The sequence below is a fragment of the Nanorana parkeri genome, unplaced genomic scaffold (assembly GCF_000935625.1).
Source record: "Nanorana parkeri isolate BGI_ZX_2015 unplaced genomic scaffold, ASM93562v1 scaffold967, whole genome shotgun sequence".
Classification (NCBI taxonomy): Eukaryota; Metazoa; Chordata; class Amphibia; order Anura; family Dicroglossidae; genus Nanorana; species Nanorana parkeri.
The window spans coordinates 452,145-467,115 of record NW_017307235.1 but is presented as its reverse complement, the minus strand read 5'-3'; the positions used below and the strand labels follow the sequence as shown (position 1 = coordinate 467,115).

The following is a 14,971-nucleotide window of genomic DNA, read 5'->3' as shown; positions in this document are numbered from 1 at the left end:
AGTGCCCAAAAAAAAAAAAAAAAGACATTAAAAAAGATCGGACAGCAGGTGTGTTGTGGTGCACTGCGGTGAGTTGGGCTCTACTATATAATGCATCAAAATGAATGCCACTGCAACGCAGAGCAGATGCATTGCTATGTGTTGGGGAAACGCATGCTAATGCCTGTGTTTTAGCACACATTGCCACAGCGAACAAGTGTGAATGGGCCCTCATTTAGAGTCCTCCAAAATCTAGAGTTTCCTGCATTCAGGGCCGGATTTCCCACAACGCCAACCAAGGCCCGGCCTTGGGGCAGCAGGGAGTGGAGGGGCATGAGGTAGTGCATTGAGGAACCTGGCCCTGGGGCAGCAGAGAGAGTAAATCCGGCCCTGCCTGCAATAACATAGAAGAGCGAGCTCATCGGTGTGCAGCCTGCCCAGGAACGCTCACTCGTCCGGCCAGACATCCACCCATCAAGGCATTATGATATTTGCATAACTCCTCCCAAGAGCCAGCCCACTGCCTGCATCACTGCTGAGGGCTCTTTATAGAAGTACAGAGGCAGGGTGCTGTGATGTTTTCTGTGTTCCATAGCAAAGCAAAGACACCCGTTGATGACATGACTGCAAGCAGACAGGTGACACAGGAAGCTAAAAAGCTGCATTAGGGAATGGTGGTGTCACAACACAACAAATGGTGTCTGGCTCAACAGAGTTACACATATTCTGGCAACTAAATAGGACACGTATGTATCAGAGTTGTATGATCACCTATTTGGCAGGCGTTCACCTATAGCACATAGGTATATCAAATCACATTCTAGTCATTTTGCTGTGCTGAGTGACATACAGAGCCATTTTATGGCAATATACTGCAGTGATGACTGAATTACTGCATTCAGACATAGTGGCGTAATGCTTCACCCGCGGTCGCCTGTGCTGCTGGGCATTGACGTGGTTTACTACAACCATGGTGACCCCGTTAGCAGCCGTGACCCCATAGGGGCAGCAGGTGTGATCCCTCTGTATAGCATGCTTCATGTGGTTCCATATGTAGGCAACGCAGATAGGTGAGGAAGCCGAGATGAGACATCCTGTGCGTTGTGGTTTACACTCTGTATAGACGAAGCTGCTCATATCATAATGCTTCACTGAACCGAACCATGAGCAGGAGCCATCAGGTCGGGGCCGTACAGGAGGATCTGCTCACACAGGAAGAACACCAGGGTACCTAATAACTCAAAGTTACTACACGTAGTATACTAACAGCAGGGCCGTGACTACAAATCAAGGGGCACCATTGCAAAAATGTGATGACAACCTCTCTCTGAGCTGCGAGTAACAATGCCAAGATCTCAAAGACTTCTCTTGTGTATCTGAAGTCGTCTCTACACTGTAGACTTTATCTCCAGCTCTTAATGACACAGTGCTTTATTATCTTCACACGTTCTATATTTAATTTACCTCAACAACCTAATGGGGGCCCCCTTCTACTCCCAGGCCCTATAGCAGCCACCTGGGGTTCTATGGCTATAGTTACACCACTGGCTGACAGATGTATTTAAAGGGCCAATAAACGTAAATGAGATCATTTTCATCAACTGCATGATGCAGAAGAGTTTTGAGTTACATGTATAAGTAGATCTGTTAAAGTGGAACTAAAGCTGGTTTAATAAAAAGTGCCGACAGGAGGGACTGGGTATGGCTACTGCTATAGTTGTTTCTACCGGCCTGTCAGCACTTTTCTCTGTAAGTGCACACTGGGCTGGGTATGAGTCTGAGCATGAGTCTGTGCCGGGATGAAGTCTCTCCCGTGCCCATGCCTCTACTACGTCACCATCCCCAATTACCTTCTTGCCCCCGTTTGGATATTATAGCTATTATGTATTGTTATTATGTACATTTGTCCTAATAAAAACCTTTTAGAACAAATATCAGCATTATTATGAATATTATTGATTTATAAAGTGCCAACATCTGCCACAGTGGTGCACAAAGTGACGACACATAGAGGCAACCTGTACTTTGCTTGAACTAGTCAAATCTACAGGTAGACCTGATAGACGGCACCACTAGGAACTAATACTTAAAGTGACCCTGGTAACGCTCGCTAAAAAGTTCCCAACAGCAGGACCTTGTAGGAGAAGTATTATGCACACCTCTCTGGTGGCCCAGGACTCATACCTTCCCTCCATTCCAGTACTGCAACCTTTATCAGGCAAGACTCAAGACCTAGGACCGTTAGACACTCCAGACTCAAGACCTAGGACCGTTAGACACTCCAGACTCAAGACCTAGGACCGTTAGACTCCTGTGACCGTTAGGCACTCCAGACTCAAGACCTAGGACCGTTAGACACTCCAGACGTAAGAACTAAGGCCCAGGACACTCAAGGCCCAGGACACTCAAGGCCCAGGACACTCAAGGCCCAGGACACTCAAGGCCCAGGACACTCAAGACATAAGACCCTTTGGCACTCAATGCTTTTGGGATCCCTATGTCCCCTGTTGCACACGGTGGCTCCATTCTCGGCCCCTATGTCACTATTAAGTTCTTGAAGTGACACGGGGGTAGAAGGAAGGAACCAGTGTGCATAGGGAAGCTGCATCTCTGGAACAAAAGGAAGGTAGAACAAAAGGGCTCCCAAGAAGTCAGTATACAAATTCTTCTATAACAGGTACCTGCCAATGGGATTTTTTTTAGAGACAAGGTCACTGTTCCTTTCCAATGCTCTTCTTCCATCCCAATCCACTCCTGTGTAAGTTAGAGTGTATACCCTGCCCATCTCCAATCGTCACAAATGATCGTGTACCCCACAGAGGCTATAATAAAGGCAATAGACAATACACAAACACATGGAATTATAGAGACCAGATCCCAAGCAAGCCTACACCCTAAGGATTCTCAAAGACACGGAATGATACCTGCCTGGTGATCTGGCCCATAATGGTTGGATCAGGAAAACAATCTATGTCTGTGGGCTCACTAAGGGGCCGATTTATGCATTTTCGACCCAGCCATGCACTGGACACATGCTGTTCGCATGGCATTTATGTAACGATTTAAAAATCTGCCCAGCAATACACTGGGCCACTGCTATTCCCGTCACTAGATGGAGCCGAGGAGCACACACATTTCCTATGCTCCTCTGCTCCATCTAGTGGTGGAAATTATATGGGAACGGCATTCACCCAGCGTATATATGGCTGGGCAGAAGATTTATTAAATCGCCCCCTAAGACCTTTGTTAGAAATGAATAAAAATTACAGACAGGATGAGGCACAATGGAGCCTTCTTAAAATAGAAAGTATTTACATGTCTCATGTCATTATAAATCCCATTAAAAAAATACAAAGCAATGCAAATGATCTTTTATGCTCCTTGGCCAACTTTGCATTCATTACAGCTGGTTTATAGTTTGGGATAAATGTATCTATAACATTAGGCTGTACCAGTGCTATAAACTAGAGGCTCTGGGTGCATAGTTGACCAAAGAGCATAAAAGAATGATGTGCATGGCTCCCCCCACTATCCTAAATAAACCTCTTATTTTTGGGATTCGGGATAAAATGAGGCATGTAGATACCTTCTTTTTTAAAGAGAGGTCCACTGTATCCAGGGCCGTCCGTATAATTAGGCAGCCCGAGTCTGTTACCTCAGGAATCATCTCTTGAGGTAATTTGGGTCAGCGGGCAGATCGGCATAATGTTTGCAGTCTGCATGCTGCCCCCTTTCCACCCAGGGTGCCTCAGGTTGCTAGAGGGCAACCTGGGACACGCTAGCAGGAGTCCCACCCAACTCCTGGCAACCAGTGACTTTCCATTGTTGCAGTAATAACTCAAAATGTGAACTTGTAATGGTAATGGCAGGAAATGGCTCACAATGGTCAACGCCACATGTTTTTATATATATATATTATGGCAGGGGAGCAGATGCAGAGCTTTTTCTAGAGATCTTACATGTTGCCACAGATAAAGGACACTTACCCAGACTTCACTAGACACTCATGGGTCTTCAAAATATCTCTAAGGCGTATAGAGCGCAGAGGATCGCGATCCTAAAGAATAAATTGCAAAATTAGATTAAACCGAGACATACGACATAAGACACTATCCTGACATTGATGCCATCACTGGATTTCTTTATAATCGGTTCTAGCAAAATGTGTTTGGTCCGAACCCAAGCTCAATCAAACCTGGTTGTTAGGCTCAGGGCATGCCCAATCAGCTGCGGCTGGGGCCTTCCATGCCCTGCAGCTGCATGTAAACAGAGAGGCGGGATGCTGGTGACAACATTGACCTTATGTGGCCACATGACCATATTAGATTAATGCCACATGTGCAATGATATCTCATGAGAACAGTCCTGCAGCAATACTTTTCAAGCATGCCCATGAAGATAGCGTTCATTTTGCTACATGAACGTTCTGGTGTTAGTCCACATAAGAAAGAAAAAGGAGAAAAGACACAAACAGTCCTAATGACGGCATGGTGGTGGGTCCGGTGTTTGGTTTTGTACACATAAGCATAAAAAATGAGCTCCCTGGATATTGGCGGCCATGGTCATCGTCAATAAAGGCATCATTGGCAGAAAACGTATTGGTATGCTGGTGCTGGTGATATATTTTCTACTGGTTACCACAGCACCCGGAAAGATGGGGTTGATCAGTTCGGTGTATGGTGGGATATTTGTATGACTGATTGCTCTGTGGCGTGCAGAGACTTTGTACTGAGCTGAATGTCTCAACACAGAATTTGGGAAATTGTTTAAAATGACAATATCTGTGGCTTCTGACATCATGGTCCCTATCTACCTCAGGGGTGGTCATTGGGTTTAGAGCAGCAGAGCTGCTGGATTTGCTTCAGCGTTTAGTATAGTATACGAGTATAGAGCTCTTATCCAACGTTACCAGTTGGTCTACCACGGGGGCGCCCATTAGGTAGATGGTGATCTACCAGTAGTTCACAAAGCTGATGCTGGTAGATCAGGAAGGGTGTGAATGGCGGCCCCTTTATTCCATTTTGGTATATATTTTTAGCTGTGCACACATGATTACCTATTAGCCTGAGGCTGCTGAGCCAAGCTCCCTGACACCTTTCTGGTAGATACTGGTGGTTGTAGTGCTATGTATTACATCAAAGAATATTAGTTTACTCAGCCTGTTGCACTGCACTGTCTGCAAAATATAGCAAGGTAAGCCAGGAGAGAGAGAGCGTGGAGAGACAGCCAGGAGAGCAAGGAGAGACAGCCAGGAAAGCGAGAGAGGATAGACAGCCAAGTGAGAGGGCAAGGAGAGACAGCCGAGACGGCAAGGAGACAGCCAGGAGAGAGCGAGGAAAGATAGCCAGGGGAGCGAGGAGAGACAGCCAGGAAAGCGAGAGAGGATAGACAGCCAAGTGAGAGGGCAAGGAGAGACAGCCGAGACGGCAAGGAGACAGCCAGGAGAGAGCGAGGAAAGATAGCCAGGGGAGCGAGGAGAGACAGCCAGGAGAGCGAGGAGAGACAGCCAGGAAAGCGAGAGAGGATAGACAGCCAAGTGAGAGGGCAAGGAGAGACAGCCGAGACGGCAAGGAGACAGCCAGGAGAGAGCGAGGAAAGATAGCCAGGAGAGCGAGGAGAGACAGCCAGGAGAGCGAGGAGAGACAGCCAGGAAAGCGAGAGAGGATAGACAGCCAAGTGAGAGGGCAAGGAGAGACAGCCGAGACGGCAAGGAGACAGCCAGGAGAGAGCGAGGAAAGATAGCCAGGGGAGCGAGGAGAGACAGCCAGGAGAGCGAGGAGAGACAGCCAGGAGAGCGAGGAGGGACAGCCAAGAGAGAGTGAGCGAGGGAGGTGTTTTTTTCCATTGGTAGATCTCATGTAGCTCGTCATTTGAAAAGTAGATCTTAAAAACACAAAAATTGTGGACACCCCTGATCTACCACATCTATAACAGAGCCATTACAATGAATGCAAGCTTTAGAAGGTAAAGGTCCACGTCTACTCACTCGAATATCTCCGTAATAGTTGGCTATGAGGAAGAATGAATTACCTTTTCACATTTGTAGTAGCTAATGGAAAACATGTCCAAGACAAAATATCTTCTCTTCCAGTTTTTCCTCTGCAAAGAAATAATAAAAAAAAAGACTTTTATGTAAATGGAGAATTTTGGTGATTCACAGTTCTCATGTTTGACCACAACAAAAATCTGTGTAGGCCACATCTACGGTAGGTAACACCTAGCCACCTACACATTGCGATGATCCTGATGGTACCAAATTCTTCTCTAGTCTTCAACTCTTTAAAAGTGCAACTCAAGGCAAAACATTTTTTTTTTGAGTTTTGGATAGAGTGGAGAAGGATTAGAACCCCTGTCAGGATTGTATTGGTGTCTGTGTCTGAGATGCACCCTGTCTATTTGTCCTTGTGACCGTTATCACTGAAAGTGAAAGAAGATCCAACATTTTGTCCTCAGTCAGGAATAAATGGGACATTTTCCAATAGGCACAGTGGTTCTGGTGGTCCGTGCTGACCACCAATGACTTCCCTCACTTTGCAGGGGTTTCCTCTCACTTTGCGTTTTGGCTACCGCACAAGAAGTGAAGGGAAATCTCCCCAATGGGACACAGATGGCAAAACATGTTGACGGGGTAATAACCCCTTATTACTCTATCCGAAACTAAAATAAAAAGCTTTGACTTCAGTTCTTGCCGGTACTTAAAGTCTAATTCTAGGTTTTGGACCGTGGTTCATGTTACACCCATATTTAGGGTGCTACATGAAACAAGTAATAGAAGAAGTCAATGGCACTCCGATATCAGCTCTACCATTCCATCTTTATCAAAGTTGGATAATCATATCAGCACATTTAAAAGGCAACGTTTCGGAACCCAGTAGGTTCCTTCATCAGGCAAACAAATGTTGCCTTTCAATGGGATTGATATGACTATCCGACATCAAAAAAGGAACGTCCAAAAGGAATGGTAGAGCGGATACTGGTGTACCGGTGACTTCTTCTATTACTGATTACGTGCCATCTACAGTCACTGCAGCACCGACCCAAGGATCACGGGTTTACATCGGTCAGGCGTATCATGGGACGTCTATGCGTTTAACACGAAACATGGTCACAGTCCTCCACCATTAAAGTGCCCGCCACCCACTTTACCTAAATGGTGGGATTCTCCTCCCCGCAGCATTTTTCTTTATTTGGCATCACAGTGTGCTATCATCCATTCACATGGATCTGTGGATGGAAGGCCAGAAGTCCCATTTGTCACCACAGCAGAAGGACTCTTAGACCTCAATGGAGCACAAATCTGTTGACATCACCGCATGTGTATTCCATTGATTGCTTCCTCCAGCCCCATAACAGAACAGGTCTGTACAACCATACGGACTCAGGGCTGGGGGAATAGTCAGCAGTAGCCTATCCATCACCTGTTCGTGGTTGCAATGCTCTGCAGGCTTAAATGAAAATAAATATTGAATGAAACTTTTTCATTCTATTAATTCTTAAAAAAAGGTGGACTATGTCTTTAAAATGCATTAACATACAACGTACCCCCCAGTCTTGGGATCTTTAACTCTTTGTTAGGACAGAGTGTGTACAACCAGCTGATAATAGGATCTGCCAGCACAGTGTAGACAGGGTTAATAATGGAAAAGATAACTCCCAATTCCCCTCCTTAACATTACATAGAAGAGGAAAGCTGGATAATGTTTTAAGCAAATAAGAAGTAGCAATTTTTACTTTTAAGTTATGTTATGTGAATGGGAACATGTATCAAATATAAAGTAGGTGTTATCCCAATTTGTCTGCAAAAGTTTAAATACACTTTAATATCGCTGTCCCTTGCACTGCCCATGCATTGAAATAGAGCATTGCTGGGTATGCTTACAGATAGCCTATTGTGTCACTGCAAACACAACTGAACTTCCAGCATAATAAGGAGACGGTTATTTTCGGCGTTGGTTTTGGGTGTGCAAACACAGAACGGGTTAACTGTCACTTTCAGTCTCAATGTCCTCTTCCTCGGCACGCCTTGTGCAGCTACCACGTGTGATCTTGCTGGCATGATGCAAACGCCAGTCACCTGGGGATGGAAAGGGGCAGCACATGACAGCCGGCCCGAAGGAGCCAAAAGTGTAAAGGCAAACCTGACAGTGCAACTGCAAGACTCCCCCATAAACACATAATCAGCATTGTACGTTGAAAGGGAAAAGGGTCGGGGATGGCCAGTCCTGAGTCCAGGTCCAACCATCTGTACTGAGCCTTGCATAGAACTTGGTATAGTAAGTAGGATTGGTTCATTGAGGAAGGGAGGATAAAAACCACACCTTGGGGACCTGGTGGACCTCCAGCTTACATCCACAACAGGCAGTGGACTGGGGTACATCTCAAAAGAGGCATTATATAGTGAGGGGGAGAAGAGGTCTTATTGCATGCATGCTCTCAGTATAAATAGGTTTTCCTGGTGTTGGTGATGGTGGAGACAGTACACAGAGTGAGAGTATGGTGCACTATGAGCAGAAAATACTTGTGTCCTATGGTGTCGAGTTGGCTTGGCCAGAGTTCACAGACAGTGACCCTCCAGAAGGGTTGAGAAGAATGCTGCATCTACGAATAGAGCAGACCCTCTAATACAGGGGTGCCCATTAGGCAGATCGCAAAGTGAACATTGGTAGATGGCGATCGGCTCACTGACCTAACCTCCCTCCCGCGGTGCTAAGCCGGCTGAATGTGTCAAACGCTGCAGACGGGAAGGGGTGGGACACCTCTCCCGTCTGCAGCGTCGGCCAGCACACATGAGAGGACAGCACACATGAGAGGAGACCTGAGAAGCTGCTGCAGTGCAGATAAGCAAATACAGCCAAGAGAGAGAAGGGGCAGGAGAGAGAGAGAGAGAGAGAGAAGGTGTGCGAGAGAGAGAGAGAGAGAGAAGGGGCAGGAGAGAGAGAGAGAGAAAGAGAGAGAGAGCGCGAGGGTGCAGGAGAGAGAGAGATATCGCCATGAGGTATCGGATGACACATGACCATGGATGACTTCAGGTGCCACCATGAGCATCAGGTCATCCTAATGTAATTATTGCACTGTAGACGCTCCAAGAGGAAGAGAATGGCGAGGTTTCTGATATTTTGTATATTTATTCTTCTCTCGTTATTTATGACATGGTAACAGTTCCCTCCAGTCACGTGCGGTACAGGTTTATCAATCCTCTATGTACATTTCTGTCATCTCTGCCGAGTCCCTGTAACCACATAAACCAGAAGACGATGAGAGGAAGGTTGACATACTAGACACACCCTACCAGGAGCCTCAAGTGACGCATCGTTCTACTTCTGACCCGCTGCAATGACGAAAATGATTATTTCATGATCATTATCGATCACACGCCGATTCCCAGAACAGGCAGATGTGCTACACTGTCAAGGATATGCAAACCTAATGACTAAAATGTAAGATTTAAAGTGGCCCTGTCACCCATGGGGTCCCTTGCAAATTAAAGTGTGTTACCACAAAAATTCATTTTTGATATACGTGTCTGTGATTCCACGTACATGTTTTGCAAAAGTGCCGTGTCCTCCTTTCATTTCTTGCCAGGTGATCCTGCCAGTTACTGTTCTTATGCAATCTGACCGCGCCAAGCACAGAAGCAGATCTGGGTTGGTGTGGCCAGTGCTTCGGGATACAGGACACCTCGCTGACACCATGACAGTGCATATAGGACACCATGCCGATGCGCAGCATAACTGTATCTCAAGTAGCCACCACGCTCCTGCTACTGTTGCAATAAGGCTGTGACAGTGGCTGAGAACCATTGGCCAATCACAGGCTGCCTTATGCGGTTGCAGCCTGTAGGAGTGCGGCATTTTTCTGTAACGCACTTCTGGAGAACGCACTTCCTCGCTGTGTGTGATGTCATTCACTGCCCACCCACCTGAACAGTCACGCCTTGTGGGGGGAACAGGAATGCGAATGAGGCTGCGTGGTCACGTGACCACACAATAAAACTTAAAATGGTTAAATAAAATTATATTTGTTTAAATTAAATGCAATTTGAGTCTAAAAATAGTATTTGCTATAATACAATGGGATACAAATCCCCAACCTGTACAAGAAGAGGCTCTATCCACTTGTAAATCTGCAACACTTTGCCGCAAGCGCTTGCTAGAATTTGACTTGCTTGCTTCAAGCGCCGCCTACTGGCATACGAATTGCTTGCTGCAAGTGCCTGCTGGAATTTACCTTGCTTGCCACATATGCCAAGCTGGAATTTGATTTGCTGGCTGCAAGCGCCTGCTGGAATTCCACTTGCTTGCTGCGAGCTAGTAAAAATGGTAATTGCAGCCAGTGTTATTAATAGGGAAGAGATGATAAGGGCGGTTGAGTTTCTCAGAACAGGTGGTGACCTTAGTCATATACATGATAAATGATATACACAGCAAAAGACATCCGTGAGAATGGGAACCTTTTCTTATGACCTCACGAAACAAAGAGAGTGTCAGGTGGTTCTAGAATCAGGTCCCAGAGTCCCTGGCTAAGCAGCATTGCTTCCTCGGTTCCCCTTATTAGTGTGGTTTTGGGTCAGGACCGGTTCTCGTGACCCCGGGATCACCTGGAATGCAGGGCGGTGTCACTTCACATAGCTGGCTGCTTGCCCTTCAGGGCTACAACTAATGAATGGAATATTTCAACGCTGATAAATCGCCCGCACACTGTCATTAAGATTCCTGTGTAAATAAGACCCAGTTAATGACTTAATTATAGATGTCTTTTATTTAGGTCCTAAAGCTTCACACAGAGCAGACAATGTGACAGGAGCCCGGCCTTTGTCCCAGGATGCTGCTGCGGGTGGAATGTGGCCGGATGCTGGGCACCTTCTACTATTTAGAGAGGTGAATAGTTTTGTAAGTGCCTCCCCATGCATCTCACAGCATCTTCCAGAGAGGAAACCAAGCCACCCAAGGTGGACTTTGCCGCCAGACCGTGGCCGAAAGGGGCCCATTCTAGGTTAAAACTGGCCATACACCTGTAGAATATTGCTGGAAAAAAATCGTTTTTGGAGTGTTCCTTCAACTTTCTAATACTTTTAATACTCAATAGATTTAGCTACCGCCCCTCTGTCCATGTACTCGCTCAGTGACATACCTGTAGTGAGCACTAACTTCCTGCAGTGATCTCCAAGCTTCTTATAGTGAGCTTCTAACTTCCTGTAGTGAGCTCCTAACTTCCTGTAGTGAGCTCCTAGCTTCCTGCACGGATGTCCTAGCTTCTTATAGTGAGCTCCTAGATTCCTGCACGGATGTCCTAGCTTCTTATAGTGAGCTCTTAACTTCCTGTAGCGAGCGCCTAGCTTCCTGTAGCGAGCGCCTAGCTTCCTGCAGTGAGCTCTTAACCTTCTGTAGTGGGTTCCCAGCTTCCTGTCATTAAATTATAGCCTCCTGCAGTCCTAAACTTCCCATAGTGAGATCCTAGCTTCCTGTAGCGAGCTCCTAGCTTCCTGTAGCGAGCTATAATTTTACACTTTCCTTTTCACTATATTGCACACCACACTATTTTTTTTTTTCTTTTTTACTTCCATCGCTGCAAGCTTGCTCCTGTGATGGACTACAACCTCAATACAAACTAGTAGTCCCATCACTGGAGCCATTTTTTAAACTTTATTTTATAGTTTATCCGATTAACCGAACTTAATAATCGGCTAACTAATCGATTTTGAAAATAATCGTTAGCTGCAGCTCTAGTTCCACACATTGTATCTTTTAGGAAAATATTATACATTGTTCTTTTTCGGGACAGATCACGCTTTCATTTGGCAACAAAGTTGGATAGATATCCCGCTGGTGTGACTTTTATGTAACGTAGCGGGATGGTGAAGCTCAAAGTGAACTATGCGTCACATGAAGAGAAGGTGAAGTTGCGTTAATGAGGACACAAATTAGGACGAAGGCGACTTGTTCACTGAAATGTGAATGACATTGTGCTCACTTCACTAAACGCAAATGTCGTCCACATCATCCCATGTCATTGTTCAGTGGAAGGCCCTCCACTAAGCAAACCCTGGCTCTCCAGCTATGGTGAAACTACAAATCCCATGATGCACCTGTCTCTGGGAGCCATGCCTGTGGCTGTGAGAATCTTGCAATGCCTTGTGGGACTTGTAGTTCCACAGCAGCTGCAATACAAACTGCTGATATACAAGCAAACAAAAACCTGACAGAAGCTCTAACCCTTCCCTGCTCCATCCATAATGATACAAAAAGTTTAGGCCGGCGTTTGCCCAGCCCCGATATCTCTGGTCAAAAGCTAAATAGAAATCTGTATTTCTATATTGAAGTTCTCCCCCCCTCCTAATAACCAGATCCATTTAGAAGTTTGTAATTTACTGACTGAAGATGTCCCATAGGAAGAACTTCCTCAGTGCAGTGACACCATTTCACTCAGCCCTGTGAATATGAACTTCCTGGTGTCACCGCTCTCACAGAGCCTGCCTTCTGAACTGCAACAATGTAACATTATCACTGCTTGCTGGAAGCAGTGCATGATGGGATATGTAATCTTGGGAAATGGAGATTGCATCACATCAAGCAGCCAGGAGAGAGACACAAAGCCCGCTGGGAATCCAGGATAGAGACCTATGACAATGCTGATGTTATAACAGGAGAGGACATGGCGGGACTTTACAGAGTCAGCCTGACTACAACCTGTCGGTTTTTTTCTTCCTGGTTTGCATGGTTGGGTTTGTGACTCTTTCTTCGAAAAGCTTTCCTTCTCTTCTCAGAAAGGTGTTGGTGGTAGGTGTAGGTGTGGGGGGTGAGGAGGGGTGATGAAAAAAAAAGAAACAAAATCATATATTAAAATCCCCCAAAAACCACAAAGGAAAGCAGAAGTTCGAGGTGACACCAGTGGTCGGGTTTTATAACTGTATAGTGTAAAAATCATTTGTTACTGTTGAAGATTAATCTGCTTATATTTTGCCCTCCCTGGCTCCTCCCCCTCATTAAAATGCAAATACATTTTTTAAAATAAAACGTTTCCCTTTCTATTACATATCTTATTCTAGACCCTGTGATGTCATCACTGGGTCTCTGTGCTTCGCTTTGCAATGCAGGCAGATTATGGCTGGTGGGAGGGGCCGGCAGGGTGCCTCAAAAAGCCTTGATGGGTGGGTGTCAGGAGGAGTGGGCGTTCCTAGGCAGGATGTATTTGCATGCAGACCACCCTAAGTATTCCCACATGTCATGTTGAGGCTCTATGATTGACAAGATTGAAATCCAATGATTGAAAGGGGCGGGGCCCGAGACAGTCAGGCTGGAGAGGAAAGGCTAGATGATGCTGGATGTCCTCCAGCCGGGAAATGAGGCGGGCTCTGACTCGCTGCAGCTTCTAATGCACATGGTGAGAAGCTCACAGTGTGCAGTGAAATCAGAGGAAGCCATTCCAGTCCAGGAGATTGGACCTGGACTTAAATTGCTCCCCCCCGCCCCACCCAGCCTGCCTCTCCCTGGCCCCGCCTCTTTCATTGATTAGATTTCACTTCTTTTAATTACAGAGGCTCAACATCACATGTAGGTGGTTCCTAGCTGCAAATACGCCCTGCCAAGGAACGCCCACTTTTTCAGATTGACATTCACCCATCAAGGCATTTTGATATTTGCATAACTCCTCCTACAGCTTGCATCAGGGCCAGTGGCCTCACAAGGGGGGTGCCACCATTGGAGGGGGTGACACCAAAATGACTGGCAGTCATTTTGGTGTCACCCCCTATGAAAAGTTGGGCACCCAGTGACGGACCGAGAGCCAGTCGGTGTCAGGAGAGAGGAGGGGACCCGGCGGCATACCTCATCCCGCCGGTGAACGTCCCCTCCTCTCTCTGCCGGCGTCCATCACCAAGATGGCCGCCGGCAGGCGTCAACAAGACGACCGCGCATGCGCAATGATGTCACGGCGCCGTGTCACCCAGCCTCGGGATGCCCCTGATCAGGGCTGAGGTCTCTTGGGAGGAATACAGAGGCAGGGTGCTGTGATGTTTTCAGGAAACTATGTACAGCACCCTGCCGGCTCCTCCCACCAGCCATGAGCTGCCTGCATTGCAGATACCTTGCGATGACATTATTCCTGTGGCTGTCAGAGTCTTGCAATGCCTCATGGGACTTGTAGTTCCACAACAGCTGGTGTGCCGTGGTTGCCTACTCCAGGTCTACACCATAGAGCAGAGATGGATGCATCGCTTGTGTGTTTCTTTGTAATCTCCTGGCAGATAATAGAATCCTTTGTACATTTGTATCTCTGCAGTGCACAGCTGTTTGGCTGGAGATCCCTCATGACGGAACGTATACATTGTATCTCTCAGGATGGGGAATACACAGCTGCATCGTATGGAACACGGAACACAATCGCTCATTGAAAGTGAAATTCCAGCTGCGGAAAAGAAATATGACGATGGATCGCCTCTTACCATGTTCCCTTGCTTGACGCAGTACCCGCTCTTCAGAACCGAGTGTGACGGCATGTGCTTCTTCACAGGGATATAGCTTTGACACGGCTGGAGCGCGGTAGGAGAGACCAGTTCAGTCGGCTTGGCATCGGGACACTCGCCTCCGTTCTGCGAAACAAACGTCATTTATGTCAATGAGTCACAACGGTATCATTGGTATCAGTGGGAGGAATAGGGCCGTGGGAGGAATAGGGCCCCATCGTTGGTATCATTTGGAGGAATAGGGCCCCATCATTGGTGTCAGTGGGAAGAATAGGGCCCCATCACTGGTGTCAGTGGGAGGAATAGGGCCCCATCACTGGTGTCAGTGGGAGGAATAGGGCCCCATCACTGGTGTCAGTGGGAGGAATAGTGCCCCATCATTGGTATCAGTGGGAGGAATAGTGCCCCATCATTGGTGTCAGTGGGAGGAATAGTGCCCCCATCATTGGTGTCAGTGGGAGGAATAGTGTCCCATCATTGGTATCAGTGGGAGGAATAGTGTCCCATCATTGGTATCAGTGGGAGGAATAG

General features: G+C 46.8%; 1 protein-coding gene across 1 annotated transcript in view; it reads right to left on the bottom strand.

Moving 5' to 3' along the window:
* The window catches only part of PLEKHA2 (pleckstrin homology domain containing A2), a 65,132-nt gene that overhangs the window by 14,685 nt on the left and 35,476 nt on the right, over nt 1-14,971 (bottom strand). Inside the window, exons 6-8 of the mRNA XM_018566655.1 lie at nt 14,420-14,566; nt 6,010-6,078; nt 3,966-4,036 (exon numbers count right to left, since the gene is read on the bottom strand). Of these exons, the coding sequence (XP_018422157.1) occupies nt 3,966-4,036; nt 6,010-6,078; nt 14,420-14,566 (287 nt within the window). The remainder of the gene's footprint in view (nt 1-3,965; nt 4,037-6,009; nt 6,079-14,419; nt 14,567-14,971) is intronic.